The 23898-nt window shown below is 41.0% G+C and overlaps 1 protein-coding gene and 1 long non-coding RNA gene across 2 annotated transcripts in view; one reads left to right on the forward strand and one right to left on the reverse strand.

The window, feature by feature from the left end:
* Positions 1 to 9430, forward strand: part of PKIA (cAMP-dependent protein kinase inhibitor alpha) — a 60944-nt gene extending 51514 nt beyond the window's left edge. Inside the window, exons 2-3 of the mRNA XM_039527677.1 lie at positions 1161 to 1338; positions 7677 to 9430. Of these exons, the coding sequence (XP_039383611.1) occupies positions 1188 to 1338; positions 7677 to 7756 (231 nt within the window). The 5' untranslated portion in view covers positions 1161 to 1187 and the 3' untranslated portion in view covers positions 7757 to 9430. The remainder of the gene's footprint in view (positions 1 to 1160; positions 1339 to 7676) is intronic.
* LOC120399441 lies at positions 4726 to 13178 on the reverse strand. The gene is made up of 3 exons (XR_005595159.1): positions 12661 to 13178; positions 11656 to 11881; positions 4726 to 4876 (listed from the first exon to the last, which is right to left on the reverse strand). It is a non-coding gene; the product is annotated as an uncharacterized LOC120399441 (long non-coding RNA).
* Positions 13179 to 23898: the final 10720 nt, after the last annotated feature.

Below are 23898 nucleotides of genomic sequence, written 5' to 3' on the forward strand. Positions count from 1 at the left end.
GAGCCCGGTGTAGGGTAGGAGCCAGCAGTCGGGTGTTCCCCAGTGTCCTACCCACTGCCCCACAGTGATTTGCTTCTCTGCTGGCTGTCCTAAGCACCCAAAACATACTTCTTGGGGAAGTTCGCATGATGGCTCTTGTGGCTTCCCTTTGCTTCCCTGTCAGAAAGTCATTTTTCTGCAGGGAAGCAGTCAAATCTGTGGAGGACATAAATTCTGTGCATGTACAGTGGCACAGAATTCCCCCAGGAGTAATGCTCCTTCCCTCTTCTTTGTGGATCTTCGTGCTCCCTTTTCTATCGAGTACTGGTGTAGCAGACTTGACTTGTCTGAAATTTCTTTAATGAAACCTAGCCATCTAGATCTCTGCAGGAAGCTTTAGGTGAGCATGCTAATGGAGTTTGGGCATGTAAAAGAAATATGATTGTCAGAAGGAAGCCTACAAAATTTAATGATTTTTCAAGAACATTCTCCCATAAAGGGAAAGGAGAGGAGAGGTACTGAACCACGAGGAGATGATGCAGATCAGATCTTCAGTAGGTGTAAATCAACATGGCTCTACTGACTTCAGTGGGTTTATTGCAATGCATTGACTTTGAAGCTGATACCTCAGCAAGGCAAATTAACTTATGAAGCCCTAGTGGTATATACGGTACCAACATTATCAAAGCACAACCTCTGCACTGCAGGGAAGAACATTAAACATGCAGAAACAAAGCAGAACTTCACTAATTCAAACTGTTAATTCATGTGCCTTGTATTTCATGCAGAAAAGAACTCTTTCCAACTCCCACTTTCCTCCCACTTCCCAGCAAACACTAAATAGCAGAGTTCTTATGGTACTAAATTTATCATTAAAAATACACTTGTGAATGTATTATGAAATATTATTTCAAATATTTAAACTACAGTTATCAAAATAGTTTAATAAAGAACATTTGTTGTACAACATCCTTGCTCTTTTTATTTTTGTTCATTTTATTCTCTTAATTCGCCAACTTCAGTAGTTTGAGGGGGTCTCTGTGTTACTACTGTAAATCCGGCACATTTTAAAGGTTTCATTCTTCATGATCAGAGGCATCTAGTTATCCTCTTCTGCCTCCCTGTCCTTTTTTGTCTTTCCCATGTTTTAAATATGGACCTTTTTTCTGCTCCATGTTTAGGTACTGCTATGTGGATATTTGTTAGCAATGACTGATGTGGAATCTACATATGCAGATTTTATTGCTTCGGGAAGAACTGGTAGAAGAAATGCAGTACATGATATCCTGGTGTCCTCTACAAGTGGGAACTCTAGTGAACTATCCCTAAAGTTATCAGAACTTGATATAAACAAAAGAGGTAAGCACTTGTATTTTTTTATTTCAGCTGTTTACAAAAGAGAAAACACAAGAAATTTAGTAAATCTGGTTGGCATACACACACTGCTTCCCATGGGTGAATGGTTAAACTCTAACCCTTCATCTGATGTTGCAGAATCAGTGGGTTTTGCTACTCATACAGAAGCTCAGATTTAAAAATGGCTTCTCTTCCCAAACTTGACAAAACAGAAATGAGTAGTGACTTTCTACAATGTGTTGGAGCTGGCGACCTACATAAGGATTTTGCTTATGGAAGATAAAATGTTCTTTTCACTGTGAAAGAATAAGAAGGTTAAAAGTCAGTTCAGAAGGTCATTGTAAATGCCCTTATGGTTGGTTTTTAATGTGGGTTTTTGTGTTGTTGTTTTTGGTGAGGAGGCTTAGTCTCCAGTGTTCAATTATACACCTACTCTTGCCTCTTTGGAGGCTATGGGGTAGGCTAGTGGACACAGCCTAGGAGCCAGGCATGTCTGAATTGTTCAGTTGTGTGTGTTTGTCTTTGTGCTTTTTAATCTTGGCTCTGCCACTAGTACTTTGGGTGGGCTTGCACCAACTCATTTAAGCTTTCTCTCTGTTTTCTGTTCCCAACTGGATAATGGGAATGAGGACTTGGCTACACTGGAGAGTTGCAGCGCTGGTGGTGGGTTTATAGCGCTGCAACTTACTCACCGTCCACACTTGCAAGGCACATACAGCGCTGCATCTCCCTGGCTGCCTCGAGTATAACTGTTGCAGTGCTGGTGATGCAGCACTGCTCCGCCAGTGTGGCCACCAAAAGCGCTGTAATTGGCCTCCAGAATTTTCCCATAATGCTTTTAACTAAAGAACTCTTTGTTTTGTTATGATGGCTCTCTGAGCTGCTTATCTAAAAAACAAACACAGCTCCTGTTTTCTGTGAATGAGGCAGGTAGGGGGATGAATGTCTACAGCTAGTGTTTGCTTGAGGAGAGAAACAGCACGGCCAGGGGCGGGGGAAAGGGAGTCCGTCGGAGCAGCTGCTTATCTGGTCTGCAGGCTGTTTGCATTTAAGAGTGAATGAGGGGTCGGGGAAATGGTCAGAATTTGCAAGGCAGGGAGCTGACACAGTGTCGGCTCCAAAAATCCCCTCTCTCTCTCTCTCTCCCCTACGCTCCCTGTCACACTCCACCCCACTCCCCTCTTTTGAAAAGCACGTTGCAGCCACTTGAACGCTGGGATAGCTGCCCATAATGCACCACTCCCAACACCGCTGCAAATGTGGCCACACTGCACCGCTGGTAGCTATCAGTGTGGCCGCACTCCAGCGCTTTCCCTACACAGCTGTACGAAGATAGCTGTAACTCCCGGCGCTGCACACCTGCAAGTGTAGCCAAGCCCTAAGACATACCTATCTAAAAGGTTACGCTGAGGAGTAATTACTATTTGTACAGCAGTTAAGACAGTGATACTCATGATTATTATTATTTTGTTTTATTTGAAGCTTCTTTTCCTATTGATGTTTTTTCCCCCCACGCACACCTGTAGTAAATATTGACATTTTCCCCTTTGATTCTAATGGCTCTGACATAAATCTATATTTACTCCATCTGCAGCAGATTGTTTGGCCCTAATTGGAGGAGAAAACAGTGGGTCTGAGAAAGGACAGGCCAGCAGCTAGCTTGTAGGGCCACATATGCACTTTCAGTGGGGACAAAGAGATCTGAGAGTTTCTCTCTCTGCTGAACAGATCAGAGCATAGAGATTGTGGAGTTTTGTTTGTTTATCTTCCTGGACTTGTGTACAAGCCAACTTGTATCCTTAGTTGATCCACCTCCAATGCGATCACTATTTACAGCCTTCTGGGGCTGTATACTCAAAATTCCTACAGATAAGATTCAACATATCCCTTTAAACTTTTTTCCTACCATAAATTTACATTTTACAAAACTGCAATTACACAGTCAGACTTCAGTGTTTTGACTACATTCAGTATCTCTTAATGATGAAGGAGCAATTACTAGCAAGAGTGACTTTCTCTTGTGATCGTTCAAAGGAATTTGATTTAATTTGTGTTAGCATATTTATCACATAGATGCAGTAGGCTTTGCCGTGATGAGAAGAAGACTTAAGATCTTGAATCTTCATAAATCCTGGGAATGGTTAAATAATGATTAGCCTAAATTTGATACATGTTTCAAGATTATATTTAGTTTGTTTGAGACCTCTCTTGCAGCTTACATAAATGCTAATAATTTCAGACAAGTTTTCAGGGCAGCTCAAAATCTTATAAGGTCAGCAAGGTACATGGAAATACCATCCTACCTCCTCTTAAACTACATAGTTGGATATATTGTTAACCTTCCGGAATCGGGAATGGTCAGGATTTTTTGAAATGTTGTTCTCCTCCTCCCCCCAAACCCTCCCCCTCCCCCAACTGACTTTGCATAGTGAATGTAGTTCTTTTAAAGGTGCTAAATCAAAAGTCTCAGAAACTGAGGTCTTCTGCAGTGTCCCTAGCACTGTTACACCAATGGCAGAAAAGGATGCCCCACCAAACCTGTGTCAGGGTAAGAGAGTAGATTGCCCTCCAGGCCTGTCCAATACCTGGTGGTGCTTTTCAGTTTTGGCAGCTTTCTGATGTAAACGCCTGGTGCTGAGGAACAGACTGATTTTGCCAATGTACATGCTGCCGAAAAGGTATCAGATTATTTATGCTGAAAAGTGCTCTTTTATTAGTTAAATTGCACCACTATAGTGACAAACTCAACTAAGTTGGTAGGTCCAAAATTTGACTCCTCTTCTACTTCATATTTGTTTGCAAAAGTACAAGTAATTATGTATAAGGCTATTCCTTCAAAACAAGTACTCCAGTACTCTCTAGTCAAAATCAATTAGCTGTAATGAGCAGCTTCCTAATAACTACAGAGTGGGCACATTTAATTAATCGTGTATTTAAAATAAATACATAGTATCATTTTTTGCAGCAATGTGACTTTTATTCCTATGGGAGAATTGCTTTTCAGATTGGATAAGTAGGGAATCCACAACAGGAAACTTGAGACATCTGTGCCCTCAGTAATGCCTGACCTGACAACAGAGAGCAGGGTTTTGTGCTCATAGAGAAGTTGTTAGCTCTGAGCTGAGCTTTCACCTTGTCAAAATAGACCATGAAACCCAATTTGAAGTATTTGTTTATTTCAGAATTCAGCACAGACTAGCCCAGCACCTGACTTAACTAAAGTGACCTATGTAACAAGGTTAAAAAGTACAGTGAGGGATGTTGGCTTATGAGATTAGATTGATACAAATTGCTGAAGAGGGGAAAAAAAAAGTTACAGGTGCAGTATATGCAGTTGCATCATAGGGAGTAGTGAAAACAGAGGGTCCAGGCATCTCAGAGTAAAGCAGGACTGTTTATTTAGGCAGAACAATACAGAATTGGAATGATAGCTGAAGTTTGGATCAGTAAAAATGAGTAGAGGAGAAGATAAATTTTGATAGGATTAAGTCAGTGATGTGACCTCTGGGAGAGTTGATGGACCATAAAAGGCCAAGAATATCTGGAAGGAAAAATAAATTAGAGATTGATCAGAGAGGTCATTAACAGCGATATTTAAAGTATTTCTAGTGTTGCCAACTCTCACGATTTTATTGCAAGTCTTGCAATATTTCATTTCTTAAAACCCACCTGCTGGAATCAAAACATTGCATGAGAATCTGTTTCTGCCCCCCAATAAGATTCTAGCCCTCATGGTTTCAGGATAAAGGCTTGAAAACATGGCCCAAGAGCACCATGGAATCTCAGAAACCAGAAAGTAAATAGAAAGAACCTAACATTTATTTTTTTAAGCCAATCATGATTTTTGGATGTAATACTATATCTCACTCAATGAGTCTCAAAGAGCAAACGTCAGTGGCAGCAAATGCAAGACAACTGGTATTGTAGATTGGTCAGTGGTGGAATGAGTTGAGAAGAATCCTTAAAGGAAAATTCGCTCCTGTAGCCTTAACATTGCACCTGTGCTCCGGAAGCATGTGCAGGAAGTTATTACTCACCACAGTTCTCCCTACAGGACAAGAGAAATGTTAAAGCTCCAGAACTGTTCAGTGTGTGTGGAGTGGGATGAGCCAGAGTGGGCACTGAAAATCGGATTTTACAGCCACTTTTGTCAATATATACTAGTGTTCAAAAAGATAACAAACATGGGAGAATTTGAGGTGAGGAAAGAGTTCACAGCTTTCAGCTGGGAAAAGGAGACTTACTTAATCGTCAAGTAGGAGGTGTCCATATGCCAACAGAATTCCTATTAATTGTTGGGTCATTGATAATGGTGGGTTGGAGAAGAGGGGACTGCAGGATCTGAGGAGTTGGTGCAATGCAGATATTGACAGGTGTTCAGAGAAAAAGGATGTCAACAAAATTTTTTTTAAGTGTTATCTACAAGTCAGCCCGTAATGAATAGAATAAGCATCAATGTTAGTGAATGCATCCAAATAGCAACCTCCCATGCTTACCCTTTGTGTAATGTTCTCCAGGAAAGAGGGGAACAGGGAGAAGTTATGCTATGAGAAGCTTTAAGCCAGGTATGATCATAGATCATCAGATCATACCTGGAACTATTTTTTTGGAACCTCCAAATGTGTAAGTAGATCAGGAATGTTTAGAAAGACGTGATTAGGTTTATTTCTGTTTATTTCTTATGGCTAGTGGACTCCTCTGTGCTAAGCCCAAATGCTTTTGTTTTGGTGTAACCTTTAAACTGGACTTCAAGAAGGTTATTCTTGTAAGTGGGTTTTTTAAATGTAACAAAAGCCTAAATTCCAGATGTATTTTTTTTGTTTTTATTAAAATTTAATCTTTTTAAAAACAGGATTGGATTTTTGATGTCCGAAGAGGTTTGTGCATGTTCTTTTTAATTAGCTGGTGACAACAGCTGATTTCTTTATTTTCCTTTCTCAGCTCTTCCCCGGAGTGGGGGTGAAAGGGCTTGAGAATTCCCAAGTGCGCCTTCCTGGATTTCAATGGGATTTTGCATTTGGGTGGTGGCAGCGTTTACCAGTCCCAGGTCAGAGAAAAACTGTAACCTTGGGAGTTTAATACAAGCCTGGAGTGGCAAGCATTAATTTTTAAAATCCTTGCAGGCCCCCACCTTCCAAGTGCCAGAGTGGGAAATCAGCCTTGGCGCACCCTGTGACAATGTTTAGATGTTCAAGGCCTAGAAGGCCTTATGATCCTCTAATCTGACCTCAGCATGACTCATTCCATAGAATTTCACCCCGTAATTCATGCATCAAGCCCTATAATTTATGCTGTAATTCAAATATCCATTTTTAGGAGACATTCAATCTTTAGAGTACAAGTGATGAAAAATCCACCACTTTGTTTGGTAAATTGTTTCAATGGTTAATTACCTTCTTATTCCAAATTGAAGGTGTCTAGCTTCAACTTCCAACCATTGGATCTTATCTAGCTGCTAAAAGAGCCCTTTACTATCAGATGTGTTCTGCTCGTGTAGGTACTTATAGGCCATTATGAAGTCACTCTTAACCTTCTTTTAGATTAACTACATTGACTGACCTCCTTAAGTCTATTGCTGTAAGACATACTTTTCCAATCTGCAAATCATTCACGTGTCTTATAATGAGACAACAGAAGTAGTGGCATATGTGGAGTGTACTCCGTGCAGAAAGTACTACACACAGTTAATGAATTTAAAAAGTAATTGTACCAATATTGTTCAATATGGTACTTGTCTACCATAATGGTGTAGCCCAGCAGATAGCTGTATTTAGGCACAATATAAACAGTGATTTTCTTATATAGCCAAATTAATATAGTAAAGAAACCTGGAAAACTGTTAACATCTTTCAGTTTTAGTAATCTTAATGGTACTTGCAATGATAGATAACTGTTCAGCCAGAAATAGGTTTGTCAAGGTGTGTCTTTAAATATGCAGTCTTGATATTTCATCAATATAGGGTTTCTTTAAAGCATATTGGAATTAAATGCACTATTATTTTGTCAGCATAGTAGTTTTCTTTTTGGCTTTATTTCTCAGATACTTTCTGACATCTCAAATTTGAGACCTTAGGGGTGAGGCAGTATCTTTTATTGGAACAACTTCTGAAAGCTTGTCTCTTTTACCAACAGATGTTGGTGCAATAAAAGATATTACCACACCTATCTTATCTCTCTAATATCCTGGGACCAACACAGCTACAGTAACACTGCAAAATTCTTAAATTTGGCAAAGGATAAAATTTTATTCCAGGAGCAAAATACAGATCTAGACTGGATCAGTCTGAAAATGGGTTGGTTTTTTTCCCCAATCATTCCCCTCCTCTGTTCATTCCTTGCAGAAGGTGAAGGAGATGCACAAAGAAACCCAACTGAACAAGCTGGGGAGACCCAGGGGGAAGCAGAGAAACAGGAAAGCTGACATCCAACTTTGACCGACAGGAGCAGCTGCTGGATGTTTTCAGACTGCAGGAGTTTACTGGAAACAACTTTGTTTCCATGAGTAAGCTGGTGGAAAAGAAAATGGATGCGTTTCACTGCTGGAACCTGCTCAGCATAATGCTAAAAATGGGGGCGCGGGCTGTGACAGCAGACAGAATTTGTTCTACCTCTGTCATTAGCAATGGTTGAAACATTACTAATCGTGGGACATTGTCATTCGATGGATCTTTTCATAACCACTTGGTGGGAATGCTTGTAGAAAGTAGAACAAAGTAGATAATTCTTGTAGCAAATGGTCTTTGAACCATCAGAGGATTTAATTGTGTTCTGTGGCAAAGGTTTGAGTGATCCTCAGAGTTTAAAATTCTCTGGCCAAAGTGATCACCTAGTAAAAGAACTATATAGAAAGCACTGGTTTTAGAACTCCGCATCTGTGATTTACAGCTCTGTTATTTACAATGTTTTGTATTGTACTACTTATAAGCTCCACCCTGCCCTGTCTCAAATGCTTATGAAGAATATTTCTGTTACTGTGAATTTTTCTACCACTTGTTTGAAAGGGCTGTTTTTTTGCATAATGTGGTGGTGTGCACATGATAAATTAAAATGTCAACCGCTAAATTGATTATGCCTAAAACTATTGACTCATCAGCACTCCAATTTATTACTAGATGAGCCTTCAGAGTGATTCACTAATGTGAATATTCCCTCAGTTGGGTATGTTTTGTGTCTGTGGTACAGGTCAGCTACTTGACTGTAGTTACTTGCAGATCAGGGATTTGAGCTGAATCTTTACATTTTGGTTTTTCCTTGTATTTTTTTCCTCTGATTTATTTTTCTCTGGGACTTTTTAAAATAAAATAAAGTCCAGTCATTTTATTATTGTTTGAGTAAATGTATAACCTGGATGGTTTGAAAAACATTGATTTGAAAATAATGAAGCCAGTCTTGCTGGTGAAGCTGTGGTTCCTGCTGTTAAACCTATCTCTTGTCTCCATGAGAGAAATTGACCAGCCTGGCTGTTCCAGAACAACCATTCTGGAATTACTCCCCTCCGTGGACTTTCGGTTCTGGAATGAAAATGATTTTATTCCAAAATATCTCCTGCTTTTCTGAGATTTAATTATTTTGGAATAAAGTCACTCTGATTCCAGAATATGTACACCTGGGTAAATTACTTTGGAATCTCTATTCTCTAATAAGGTGTTCTGCAATAGCTATGATGGTCAATTTTCCCCTGGGCAAAAAAGGCCAGAGATTTACACTAGTGCTTAGTCTTGAGGCAATCCCACATCTCCCTGATCTAGGTGAGTGAGAAGGATGACTACTACTGTGGCAACTGCATAGGCACCAATCACAGAGTAAAAAAGAAATGAAGCCTTTTTTTTTTAAATAGACAGTGATGTCACTTTTCCTTCGGTTTCAAATGTTATGCACTTTTTAATGTTTGTAAATTCTTACTAATTACTAGTGTGATTGCTTTCTGGTATATTAGTCATCAGTTAATGAAACATTCTTTACTGTTATGGCCACGGCTGTTGTTTCTACAATATGTATCATGATACTTGTCACATGAAATTTTTTGTGAGATGTGTAAACTCTCTGATCAGTATTATGAGCTCATTTATTAGTGTTAATAAATAACAAACCAGCAGTTTTCCTGTGGTTCATTAGCACAATCTGGCCCCTTTTACCTCCTGTTGTTAGGGACTTTAACCCCAACAGCGAAATTCGTTGTCTGTTCAGCTAGAGAGACAGTCAACACCAGCAAGATCCCATTTAAAAGCCTTTTATTGACAAGTGCACGCATCAACAAAAGGCCGCTCGTCTCCAGTGAGAACCAGGGCCTTTTTACAGCTTAGCATTAGCCTATATAGACAGTTTTATTACGTCATACATCACTCACTTGAGCAAAACCCACCCCCCTTTGTTTAACAACTTAAAACTAGACACTTTTAATATACACACATGCCTAGACTTTGTCTACAACTTTAGATTATTAATTATCTCTTAACAACACCCAAAAGTTAGAAATACAGGGGAGTTTTTAAACAAACCTATAACTCAACCAAAAGTTAGAATCTGAACCGTGGGATGCTAGAGTTCCTTATCAGCTCTTCAAACACTGTCCTTAGCACAGCTAATGGTATGCCAGCCATGCAATCCCTGGTTTATCTCAGGCTTGTCTCACGTTTTTCCAGGGCTCTGTTAAACAATGCTGCATTTCAATACTTTTCCACTCTGGGATTATCCAAACCTTTGCTAGCCTGATTTCAGTCAGGTTAGCATAACTGTTTTATCTGCTATATTTTCATTCAGGCCTAACACTGTTATCTGAAAGTTGGATACCTAGCTGTCAAACTCATAGCATTCCTGGTGCCTGCAGGAATACCCTGTTTCCTTTCAAGCTAACAGCTGATAAACTCATACTAATTGTGCCTTGATTAGTTTCCCTTGGAGTCCCTTTGAAGGAAACTAAACTGTTGTTCAAAGGTTTCCCTTCACTTCTGCATCAGGGGGTGTGGGGCATGATTTTCCACTGTGGCATGAAAGTTATCCCAGCACTAACGGTGCAAAGTAGTAATACTCTAGTCCCCAACAAAACATTTTGCTAGTCTCTTCCTCTGGATTTACAGCTCTGTTGGATATTTGCCTGGAAAATGCCATTAAGGAGTATGAACAGGAATAAATACAATGCATTAGCCCAAGTGTTTGTCCTTGCCTATTTTTTCCTTCAAGCTCCTAGTTCATGGACTAGAATTCCATTTTCTCCTTCCATCTCTAACTAGTATGTGTTCTTTCCCCTTTATTTATTCCCATCTTGCTGTGCTTCCTACTCTCCTCTTTCATAAGGGGAAAGTGATACCTTTCTTTTCCTAAGACCCCAGTTCTGCTGCTTCTACACCGAGATAGCACTTTATGCTGTTTTATAGTGAGAATTCTACATACAAGCTGCTTGTCTCCCTAGCGTCAGCATGCCTCAGTTGAAGTCACCACTAAATTGGGCCCTAAATATGCAATTTTGTCCCTTCTTGGCAGTCTCTAAAGCCCCACCCTCTGTCCTTTCCCTATGCCTTATTGTCTCCTCTCTTGTAGGAAAAGTGCTAGAGAGTTTGGTAATTTTAATGCAATATGATTCTATAGAAATTACTCTAAAAACCTATAGGATGTAACTAACATGGACTTAATAGGGTGACTTAAATGTAGCTACCAAAACCTTAAGCATGGAAATCTGAAATTTAGGGAAATACTTGTGTATTCCTTTCCACCTTCATCTTACCTGTGCTATTGATAACATGTGTATTAGGCCTTCACTTCCATCTCCAACAGATACCAGAAAAGCAGTAAGAACCCTTATTTCATCAAACTTGCACTCTGTCAAATCTTTGCAATGATCCTTTAATGCTTTTAAATCAACAGATCAGCACATCTGACTTGCACACATTCCATGCATCTGAGTGGTTGTGCCATAAGTATGCTAGCAGTACTGTTGCAGGCAATGTTAAGGAATTCCTCTAATTAATTTCCATGCTTTTAAGTTTGTGGATGGAGTGTGTTCTGCCACAAAGGACACATCCCAGGGTGTTTTTAGATTTCTTGCAGAACAACAAAAGGAAAGTGAGGCAATCCCGCAGGAATAAAATGCCCAAAAGGGGTGATTTTAAAACACTAATATTCTCATGGTATCAATTTATTTATCAGACCACCATGAAAATACTGCTCAAAGTTTCTATTCTGTATTTTGGTGTTTGCCATTTCAATGAGTGTTCAAAGTAAAGGTTTAAAGTGCCTGTTAAAACTGAACTCTAACACAGCATTAACTATGGTGCAGTCACTGTTTCACCTTAATATTGGTCCCATGGGTTCTGCCTCCCTTACCTGGGTATGCTTCATTAAGGTTTCTGGCCCTTTTTTGCTCCCTTGTTCTGTTCTATTATGATCTCCTTCCTGTCTGGGGTTTTGTTTTTTCCATGATTCCCCTCCATCTCCCTCTTAAATAGGAAACTGATGCATTGGTAGAGGTAGGGGCTGGATGACTTGCTCTCCAATGGATTCTCCACCTTCTCTGTAGTAGGAGAATGCTGTACCTCCTCCTTCCTGTGGCCTGTACACCAGAAGACATGCTTTGAAGTATACCCACAGGCTGTGGATATGAAGAGTACACACCAGCAGCTGGTAGGAAGGCACTGCCTCTTTATGGTATCTGTATTAGTTATATTCCTCAGAAGCATCGTGGATAGTCAGTGTGACAGACTGACACTATGTAGTATCCTGAACTGGAATTAAGATTAATTTACCTCACTAAAAAGCTTATCCTTCTTGAATAAGGCAGTGGTTCTCAAGCAGGGGTACAGGCTACATAGAAAGCACTAGTGAAGCCAGTGTAAACAAAAATTTCATACAGACAATGGACTTTATACTGCTCTATATATTATACACTGAAAAGTACGTACAAGGTATAAGGGTTAACACTTCAGGGTACATCATATTCAAAATGCAATTGTGTATGTGGTTATTTATTTGCTAAATGGATTCTTCAGAGACCAACAGACAAAAGAAAAGACTTTTGGATAAAAGCTTAGGTTGTAAACTGACTCAGGACCTTCTTCCTGATCCAGCAAACAGACTCACTCCTACTAGAGGGCTTTAATCTTTTGAAGAGGATTGGAGAGGACTTGGCCTACTGAGGCCTGTTGTATTCATTTAGTTGGAATAAGCAGGCCAAAAGGTGTTAACATAACCAATCGCTCTCCAACAGTAAACAGTTGGAAACAAGGTCTGGGGGTTGGTTGACGGCAACTTCAGGCTGTTTAGTACTATGGCAAACACACCATTAAAAATCCCTTTAACCTTGTATTAAAGATACAGAAAAGGACCACTTACTATTTGAAAGGCTTTAATTTTAACAGTTCTTGTTTCCTTTAGCTTTGACCATCTTATTTGGTAACATCTCTCTGGGGGAAAGAAAAGTTGAGATGAGCTGGAGGAGTTGCTGCTATTAGTCTGATACCATTTCATCTGAGATGGTGTTTGGGATTCAGCTGTAGCCAGTGGAGTGGCAGAGTTATCTGAGTCCCTCTCCTTGGCATGGTCTGGTTAGAAACTCATCTCAGGATTAGGATGACAAAGGCTTAGGGTCACAGGAGATGAGTGGCATTTTGCTTCAGTAGCCTCAGTCAGTTCTCTTCCATCTTCAAGGGGGAAAAGTCTCTGTAAGGACTCAAAAAGGGAGGGAGGGTGGAAGAGCTTGTGTCATTTGTCCACCAGTTAGGCCAATATACATTTATTTGGTTCATTAATTTCTGATCCACATCATCTGTTTTTAACAAGGATCATTTCAACATAGTCTTAAAGAAGTCCTGCTGATTAGTTCAATGGGTCTCCCTTACCTATCTTTCCCCCCCCCCCCCCATCAACACTTGTTATAGGTTGTGACATTTTATGAAGTTTCATATACTTTATACTTCTGAGCTCACAATGAGAGTGAATTTGTAGGCCAATCACCACAACAGGCCCCTTAAGACTGAGCTGAAGCTCTGATGAACTCGTAACCACAAAGAAACCCCTAGGGGTGATGTGATGTTCACTAAGCTTATTAGCATGGATGTAGGTTCTTTTATTATTTCAAGATGTTTCATCTGTAGTGCTTTTTACCTTAAGAATAAAGTAGAAACTTGCATAGGAAGTAACTTACAACTGGTTAAAAATAAATCACTCAATCAGTCTGTGGGGAAAGCAAGCAGACTGGTCAGCAGGGAGAGAAACAGGCCTCCACCCAGAAAGGCAACAGATGGGGAGCTGCAAGCAAACAGTAGGTGCCCTTTCTGACCCCCTGAGGGGAATACAGATGCAGTTGCTGAACTGTGACAGGGATGTGGCAATAGGGGGTGAGGGGACACCTTACATGACCTAGCTGATATCTGGACCTCAGACTAGTTCTAGGTTTAACCATAACTGATGTGCTTCATAAGAAAAGCTTCACTTCAACAGCAGGAGCATGATGCATTGCAAGGAACAATGAGATACTGTGGCTAGATACCCTTAAATCCTTATGTTTTAAATTAGATCAAACAAGAATATGCAGTAAATTAGAATTGTAGCTGGAAACTTTTCTTCAATTCCTGCATGCTTGCTGACTAAATACCAAATACCAAACAGTCCTGTTTGCCTTCATCCTGAATTTAAAAAGAAGGAAAAAAAAACACACACACAACCCTCACCACACACCCACAAACAGACCTTTGGTCAGGTGATTCTAAAAAAAGGAAAAATTAAAAAGACAGATTGTGAACATGTATAATACATATTCCACTTATGTTTATTCATGCTAATTGCTACAACTATCTTACTGTACATATTGAGGGTCATGTAAATAGCAATATTCAAAACAAACTATGGGATAGTGCATTAATAATAACTGTTGTACATGATCATCTTTTACAGGATCTTACAACTACTTTGTATTTCAACAGCTCTTTGAACAGGAATCTAATCGCTCTAAATTAACTATTAGATAAGCAAATAATTAAACAAAGGTTGAAAATTGTACAGCTGCTGTGGTGACACCAGCATCTTTTGGAAGCAGCAATACTTGGTCCTTGTGCAATATGTTCTATGCATATGGTGGAAAGATGGGGTGAGGAAAAGAAAAGGCTACTCAGGGTTTGTCTACACCATGATATCTAACTTCAGCTATGTGAATAGCATAGCTGAAGTCAACATACTTGAGCAGTGTCTTCACTGCACTAAGTCGACATCTGACGCTCTGTTGATTCTATTTGCGCTCCTTGTTCTGGTGGAGTACCAGAGTCGACGGGAGCATGTTCAGCAGTTGATTTATCACATCTATACTAGATGTGATAAAATTGACCCTTGTTGGATCAATCGCTGCCTGCCAATCCGGTGGGTAGTGTAGACAAGCCCTCAGGGACATTGAGAGCTTTGCAAATGAGTATCAGGATTTTAACCTCTGTTATGCAGGTGAGAGGCAGTGGGGCTATCAGATGGATGTTCTCTGGACAGCCTGTGTGTGTTAGCCAGGGCTTACTCCACTGTACATCAGTTAGAGAGTTTCTTTAGCATCTGAATCGACTCCCATTGCACTCATCAGGCCTGGAGCTCACAAACATGGATCAATGGTTTGTGTGTGAGGGTTTGTGTGTGAGCTGAGGGATTAGGGTTCCTGCCTAGTCAAACAGAAAAATATTGGTCTAACTGATATAATTTCTAGAGCTACACATTAAGAAAGTGCTTTCTGGAAACCTGAGAGCTATCATTTAATTTTATATTTATTCTTAATCTGTGAAATTATCTGGATACCGGTAGTCCCTCTAAAGACAGAAACTAGCACAAAGATTGTACATGTTAGCAAAAAATGTTCTTTTGCCCCAATGATGATTCATGGAGGTTTTTAATTGTTACTTTGAAGTTAAAATAACTAGCATACAGACAAAAGAATTGTAGCCATATCTACCTGCCTTGGAGTCTATATGACCACTCATTTTCACCCTCCCTCATGTTTCCCATTAGTACCACCAGGATATCACCCTTTGCCTCATAAAATAAATTTAATTATGATTTCTGCAGTCTACCCTCTATCTATACCATTTCCTCAAATTGCCAGCATTTTATCCACAGTAACACTTCCTGTGGGATATGTAAATTAATGCCGCAAGTGTACTCATATACTTTACACTAGCTTCATTATACCACCTGAGGAACTGACCCAAACCTACAAAAACACAAGCAATTTTGCACGGACATTTCTGGTGCAGATGCAACATAGGCCCTTCTCTGCTAGCTGTGCAAATCTGAGAAGTGCTTGTCTGGTCATTAACACTGATCAGTAACAAAGTGACCCACCCTATCAAGTCCAAATGGTATTAAATACATACATCTATTATAAGAGGGGGTACTCAGTGCTCAAGTGATATATCAACATGCCCAACATTGCTTTAAATCTAGACTTTTTGAGGGGGAGAGGGGTGAATATATCTTAGTTGTTAGTGCTTTCCACTGGGCCACCAAAGGACTTGTACAAACAAAAGACCCATCACTGTCTAGGAGGATTTACAATCTAAATATAACTGTAACCCCTCTGCCAGGCTGAAACGATAGCAGCAAGGGCCAGGTTCAATACCTAGGGGTCCCTTCCCCACAACGTAATGCAAACCAGCTCGAGCCCCCACCCAGTGACCTGGGAAAATCTTACACACACCCCTGGGCGCCTCAAGGAGGCAATACTTCCCCTCTCGCAAGCACAGACTCTTGGTGTAGCAGAAAAGGTTTAATTACATAAGATAAACAACAACAAGCATTAAATCTGGAAAATACCTTAACTAGAGATCATGGGTCAAACCGTGAGCAAAGACCCACCCCAGCAAATTGGGCTGTGTCCTTCTTTCTGGGCCCTTGAGTCCAACAACCCCCCAAATCACCCACAGTCCCAAAAGTCCCACAATCCAAAAGTCTCTGTCCCGGGTCAGTACAGCCCCAGAGTTCAAGAGTCTCTTTGCAGAGGTCCCCCTCCCCAGCCTGGGTAGAAAAGGGGCACCATACGTGGTTCGGGGCCAACTGCCCTGCCTCTTCGTGGGGTTCTGCTTCCACCGCCGTCCCCGCAACCGCTCAGCTCCACTGGCTCTGTGGGCTGCTCTGCTCTGCCAGCTGCTCGGGTCCACCAGCTGTCCTGTGATCTGCTCCGGCCGTCCTCGCGAGCTGTTTGGCTCCACTCACCCAGGGCTGCACAAACTGCTCCACTCCGCTCTGCCAGCTGCTCTGCTCCACGGTATTGCTTCAGGCTCCCCCACTCATAAGCACAGTACTCAGTGCTCTCAGCTCAGCAAGTCCAGCTCTTTAGTGATTCCAGCTCTTTAGTGATTTCAGCTCATAGTAGGGGAGCCCCAGTGAGTTTAGCTCAGTAACCTGTATCTAGATTCTTAAGGGAATCAAACATTAACTCTGACATTCCACAGCGGAGAGAGGCACAGGTGGAACTGGTGCATCTGGCTCACACAAGAAGCCTGCACTACCCAGTACAGATATCTGTCCCCAGACTCTCTCTTTTCAATGGGTTTTGGAACCCATGTGCCCCATCTAGCAAGCACTATCCAGCTGACAATGAAACCCCCCATCACAAGACAATTTTGTAGTTCCCCATTTACCCAATCAGGACAACATTTCATTCCTCCTGCCCCAATAACAACGAAATTGGGGCTCCCACAGCTGTGAAAATAACCATCCCATGCTGCTTTGTGGTATACTAAGTGGGGTGGGAGTGCCCATGCAAATAACCGAAATACCAATGCAACACTTTCCGCACTCCCCATAATTTACCACCAGATGTCAGGGTGGGGCTCATCCTGACTCTGCTTACATAACATCTATACAATGCCCAGCCAAACAGGGCCCCAATCCTAGTTGTGGCCTTTTGATGCTACCACAATATAAACTGTTATATTCCTAACAGATAATCCTATCATAATAGGATATTTAATCTTGTAGCAAAGGGGTGTGGCCTCCCTCAGACTGACAGCAAGGGAAAGTCAGATGCCCCCTGGTGGTTGGATCCAGGATGACTTAGGCTCCATGCCAGAAGCAAAAGGGTGGGACAGGAACAGGAAGTATAAGAGGTGGGCCCTGCAGCTCAGCTGAGTGAGAGATAGATGCTTCCAGCATCTGTGGAAGACTTCTGTTGTCTCAAGAACACATGCCAGGTCTGCTAGATGTGCTGAGGAGCCAGTGGCAATGTATCCTAGGGGAATGGAGGATGACCCTGGGGGCTCAGGTATACCCTAAAGGGAGGGGACGAAGTGGCCTGTGGCACCTGATTACTGTTTGGCTATGGTGCTGGCTGATTCTAGGTCAGCGTGTTGTGGCCAGATCCCTGCTGACCCAGTGGCTCAGCCACTGTTAGGGCCCTGGGCTGGGATGTGGAGTCAGGTGGGCCTGTGTCCCTCAACACCCTGCCACCCTACCCATGGGGTGGCAGCCTCCCCACCTCAGGCCAGGAGGCCTGGCCTAGTCTGCTGAGCTAGGTGTCTGCTCAACACCTGCTGATGCCCTAGATTCTTTATTTGGTGCCCTGCCCTAGTTGAGGGCCTGGGCCCCTGAACTACTTGTGTCTATACCCTGCCTAAGGGTTGGAGCCAGAGACTCCTAACTTCCTTCTTTACTTAAACTGTTTCAGGAGTGTCAAAAGGGGCCTCCCTCAGATGGACAGTGAGGGAGAGACACCTGTCTAAATGCTTACAAATCTATATAGCCTTTTATATTGCTGCTTACTCATTTTACTGATAAAAGGTTGTTACACATAAATAAGATGTTTATGTTTCAATGAGCTTCTTCCCCCCCCCCACCCCATCCTCCAACTCTATATCTAATCCTGAAATGAAGTCAAAATGTAGTCTTTGTAACATCTCATTATATTCATCATTTGCCTAGCAGCAAACTGATGTCTTCAATACCTTATAAAATGTATTTCAGGGAACAATGTATGTTTTCAGGGCAAGGAATGCACAAGTTGATTTAATAAGTCTTTCCATCTGTAATTTCTAAGATTCTTCCAGTGAATTATGACTTCACTCTGAGAACAAGCAGAAGAACAAGCTGACCTGTAACAGGAAGAATATAGAAAATTAGCACAGGAGTTTTCTATTTTTTAGAAAATCTTCCCCACCTTAATTTAAATAAAAAAGGGGGGGCGAGGACAAGAATACATTTCTCCTGAAGTGTTGACCTAAACAAATCTGAAGATTATACAAATTGTTTTATTACTGATTTAAACACAATTTAAGTAATCTGGAAACTAATAATTGATTAACACAACACATCTGCCTCCTGGTGGCCATCTGTAATTTGAGAGAGAATTTAGAAATAAAATTCATCTGATGCTGGAAAGGGATGCCTGAACTAGAAAGGAGGAGCCAGGGAGTTGGGAAGAGGGAGAAGAGAGGAACTATCAAGACTTCTTAAAACCATAAGAACAAAATATTGTAAGCCATTTGTCTCTTGTATGTATTTCTTTACCTGGGTCTGATGCCTCACCCAGAGTTTTTTTTTTTTTTAATAAATTAAAAGAAAAGTTGTATTCTGTCTCAGACCATTCTTAAAAGTTTTACTTATTTCCTCAAAGGAAGAAACCTTTGCATCTAGCTTAGGTAGCTGTGCTAAGCCAGTATCCTGTACAATTCCAGAACTGCCAAAAGGGGTGCCCACAGAATTCCATCCTGGATTCTCACATTTAACAGCAGCGCTATTCAAATTGCTTTCTTTCTTTGCCACTCTCCCAGCAATCCTGTAGGCTTTATGTACAATGCTAATAGCAAGTTAGGAGCTGGTTTTGCAATGTAGGTAGATCTGAAAACCTCAAAGGCTTAAAATAAAAAAAGTTTGCAATAGTTGGGAGTAATGAGACTTGCCATTGGCAGGTAGTTTAATCCCTGACTTCTGATAAATACAAAGTACCATGAGAAATTCCAAATAGCAAGCCCAGAAGACAGGAGTATTATTACAAGAGGATACACAAGGGTGCTGATAAAGGACTCATCTCTATTGCCTTATCCTAGTCACAGGACCAGGATCCAGGTTACAAAAGGGTACATATATTCCAGACATAAAGTAGAGGCCAGTATCTGTTGACTTCAGGGGCACAATGCCCACAAGAAAGCAGCTACAGTTGGGGAAATGAAGTAGAAAGGGAGGTATGTGAGTGCAGAACAAGAAACAAGGTCATTATAGTCATTGATTTAAATGTGCCATTGTATCAGAGGTGCTCAGTACTACAGGATTTAGGAGAAGCAAAATGTGCCATTAATTGGCTTATAAAGAAAACTATATCAATAGTTTCTAAACATGTCCCAACAACATGAGAACAGCAATAGGGTACTTGTCATTGTGCAATGTAAATGCAAAAGTCTCTGCCAAACTATTTATTTCCCCCAGGCTGAACCAAGTCATCCAAACTAATACTAGTTTGGATCCCTTCCACTTTCTCCACCTGCCTTGCCAAAACATCTGTTGCTGACTCATGCACTCACTTCAGGATCAGCCAGGTGTCTTGCCTTTTCCCTCTGCACAGAAGAGGAAGAGGCATTTATTCTATTTACATGATAAAGACCAAGGGTCCTGAGCTTGAATGTTGACCTCAAGTGGCAGAAACAATTTGTACAGGACAAGAAATCCAAAATGGAGCTTCTTTAATATATGTTGGCCACCATCAACTCTCAGGGAGCATCTGGACTCAGACAGAAGTTTTCCATTGTTTGTCTCCAGTCACACACACAGTTTGAGGGCCACTCTTAGGCCATAGTATAATACCAGTACTTCTCCCTTTGTTCAGGTGTGGGCCTCTTGCATTTCATCAAGATTCTGATGATAGTGACTGCAGCTCTGGAAAAGTTTAGGATTCCAGGTGAGCACCTCTAGATGACTGGCTAGTGAAGGGGGTGTTTGCATGGAAGAGGGAGATAATGTACCTTTATTGTAACCCAGAACCAGTATTTCCTCAGCTCTGGTGTTTTAATGTGCATCTGATACACATGCTTTTACTTATGTTAGAAAATGTCTGGTCTTGTCAAAAGTTCTGTCTAGCACCCCTAAGGAATCCCTCCTTACACTATGTGTAATGTGACCCTATTTTCAAAAGCTGGACACTTTTGTGGGGACATGTCTAAGATTTGAATGATCATTCAAAAGAGAAAAGAATTAGTCAGAATGGAGAAATGAGCTTTACGTGGCAGCCACTGTAAACTTAAATTCAGAGTCCCCAAAGGTTAAAAGACTGCAGTTTGACAGTAATGGTTATGCCTTCTATAAGAGTGTCCCCAGATGTTATGCTTTGCCTATTTTCTTGGAAGATAAATGTCTTATTGAACTGTTACAAAAAATAGGCACCAGTTCAGCAAGGTATTTGAGTATGTGCTTAATGTTATGCAATGGAATTGTTCATACCAAAAACGATGCACATATTTAAGTACCTTGCTGATTTGGGACCCTGGTTGGTTTTTTTTATTTTTATTTTTTTTTTTTTTTTACACACTTCAATAATCTAGAATATATTGTATGTAAATACAGAAAGCTGAACACTAAGTAAAAACTCCCAGATATTTTGACAGTGTGACAAATAATGGATTTTAAATAGTTCAAGATCTTCTGCTTAAGTAGTAAATTTAATACTCAAGGACTCACTAGAAAAAGTAGACATTCACCATGTGTGCTGGCCTTGGTTCAAAGTCATCCCACATACTTCACTATAACACACAAACAGCAGCAAAAACATTTAATGTCACAGTAGGAAACTGCAAAATGTTATCAAATATTCTGCTGAAAATGTCATGGGTTCTGCTCCTTTGGGGAATTAACCAGCATCATACTTCCCTAGAGATTTTTTCAAAACTAAATGCCTTGTTTGCTCTTGCATACAATTGTATGCAAGGCAATTGTGCTGATGTAGGAATTGTACAAATATAACCTAACATGCTGCTTCTATCATTATTAGACCTGCAGATACCTACTTTCATGTCAAGTATTCAAGCCACCATAGAGAATCCTTCTAAACACAGCCTTGTTGGCCTCTCCTTAAGAGTATATTAAACAGCTTTTCTCTGGAGTTTTGTTCTCCTCTAAAAATACTTCAGTCCATGTCATGTGGGGGACTGAAGTCAGAAAACATTTGCACTTTATCATTTTCATGTAAAATGGACTGCTTTGGTGCTGAGGATTTCAGTGCATAACTAGCATTAATGTGTAGTGGATTTACCTTAACATTTCAAGCAGCAAAGAGTCTTGTGGCACCTTATAGACTAACAGATGTTTTGGAGCATGAGCTTTCGTGGTGAATACCCACTTCGTCGGATGCATGTAGTGGAAATTTCCAGGGGCAGGTATATATATAAGCAAGCAAGAAGCAGGATACTTAACATTTCAGTAACCTCAGTGCCTGATTCATCACGGCATTATTCCAGTTTTACATAAGTGAAATTCCAGTGAAAGATGTTTCAGTGGTGATTTGGACTCTTGGTGTTTATGGACTCATACCTGCCAACCTTTATTTACACAATTAACCTCTATGCATGCCAGGTCCATAAGACTACAGTGTCACATCCAAACTATTTCTGTTGGTCTGGAAGCATGTACCAATGTTACTTGTTTCACCATTATATGTAAAGGAGATATTGCTCAAACTGGTATGAACATTTAAGGTTTGACCACTATATTTAGTGCTCATGTGAGTAAGGACTTGCACATTGGGGTCCAATCCTATAATTTTGTCTGAAGTTTTGTTGGATAAATTATGCCAGGATGGCTATTTTCAACAGTGAGAAACTTCTGACCTTAGGGACATTTGGACACTTCCTCCTGCAGCCCAGGTGAGTGCCGCAACCACCAGGCTAAAGGTTATAAGTCACAGCTGCTTTTCTGGCCATTATGCAACTCCCCTCCCCCCCCACCCAAAAAAGTCAATGTTTCAGTAATATCAAAATGAACCATCTTTTGTTTCAACTTTACAGAAACATTTTGATTGAATCAAAGCTATTTGGTGCACTCAACATGAATTGGCCAATAGTTTTGGATCAACTGAAACTGCATTTTTCAGCTGACAAACTAGTCCCTGAAATTTTTTTTGGCCTAGCTCCACTGCCATAGTGGATTAGACTACCAGGGTAATCCAAACTAAATGCATTACAGGTGAGTGTCTGTCAGTTAACATAATGACACTAAAAATTTCATTTTCCATCCCATGCTTTATACAGACTAATCTCCCCCACCCCCATTTTGATTGGTGCAATGATGCACCTTGAATGGGTGGAGCAGAGGGAAAGTAGGGGGAAAGTGATCACCCCAGGTCCTACCTGTGCCCCTACCCAACCCCAGGCATTGCAGCAACTGCTCCAGCTCCTGCTTTCACCTTCAACATCCCACACATGTGCAGTTAGTGCCTCCCTATTGGCAGAGGCATGCCCTGCCCCCACCACTGGCCAGGACCTGATTGGCTGTTTGGGAGATGAAAGCCAATGGGAAGGCTGTAACTTGAGCAGGGTGGCATGGGGCAGAGCAGATCACAGATTAGCCCTCCTCCACTAATTCTGTGGCTGGGGTGTGAGTCCCCTGTTTCTGCCATCCCTGGACTGGTGCTGTATGCTTGAACTGAGGTTTTCACTGAGGTCTTCAAAGTGACAATTTTTTTTTCTTGATCGATAGTTAATTTATCACAATGTGATGAATTCAAATCATTCCTTCCACAGTGCACTGATCTACATTTATCATAGTGTTTCATCTGCCGTTTTGCTGCCCATTTGCCTAGCTTTTATAGGTCCCTCTAAATTTTCTCAGTGCACAGCCTAAATAATTTGGTGCCATCTGCAATTGTTTCCATCTAATTTTTATTCTGTTTTCCAAATCACTTGTTTTAGACAGCACCTGTCCTGTTACTGATATTGTGACCATCCCACTGTTAGCCCCTTGCTCTGTTCATTCATAGTCATTATTTTGTACACCATGGTAGAACTTTCCTTTTCATCCCTTCACTACATAGGGCCAGATGTTGGTCCTCGTTAAGTCCTCTTTGCATTACTACAGCTGGACAAGGGGAGACTTAAAGCTGCCTATATCAAGCAGTTGAGGACTTCTTTAGCATGGCAGTTGAAGAGGTTGTTATATCAGAAGACTTGTAACTCAAGATCCTTTAAATATTAAAAAAACCCACAAGATCCCATAACAAGATGGTAGAGTTCATTCTCAGCATTAGAGGCCAGTGTGAGCTTAAGGTCATTTGCTCACCCCACTCTCAGTGTAATGGGGATTCCAGGCCAAGGAGGGTCTATGAAGATATTAGGGGTAGACTTGGAGCATATTGTACCCTAGCAATCCTGGGCCAGGTAGCATATTTTAAGAGCAGACCTCTTGCCACTCAAACCAGCCACAGAATGGTTAGGACATTAGTTGTCCTCAGGCTCAAAAGGGATGGAAAGGTAGTTTAGAGGCACCTTTTCTTCCTCCTCTCCCTCAACTGGAGGGAACACGAGTTCAGCAAACCCAAATCTAACTCTTGGTTTCCATAATACCCTCTTGTCACAGATTCTTTCAAAGGTCCAGGTAAATCTATTATCCTTTATTCACTATGTT

This window comes from Mauremys reevesii, linkage group 2 (genome assembly GCF_016161935.1).
Source record: "Mauremys reevesii isolate NIE-2019 linkage group 2, ASM1616193v1, whole genome shotgun sequence".
Classification (NCBI taxonomy): Eukaryota; Metazoa; Chordata; order Testudines; family Geoemydidae; genus Mauremys; species Mauremys reevesii.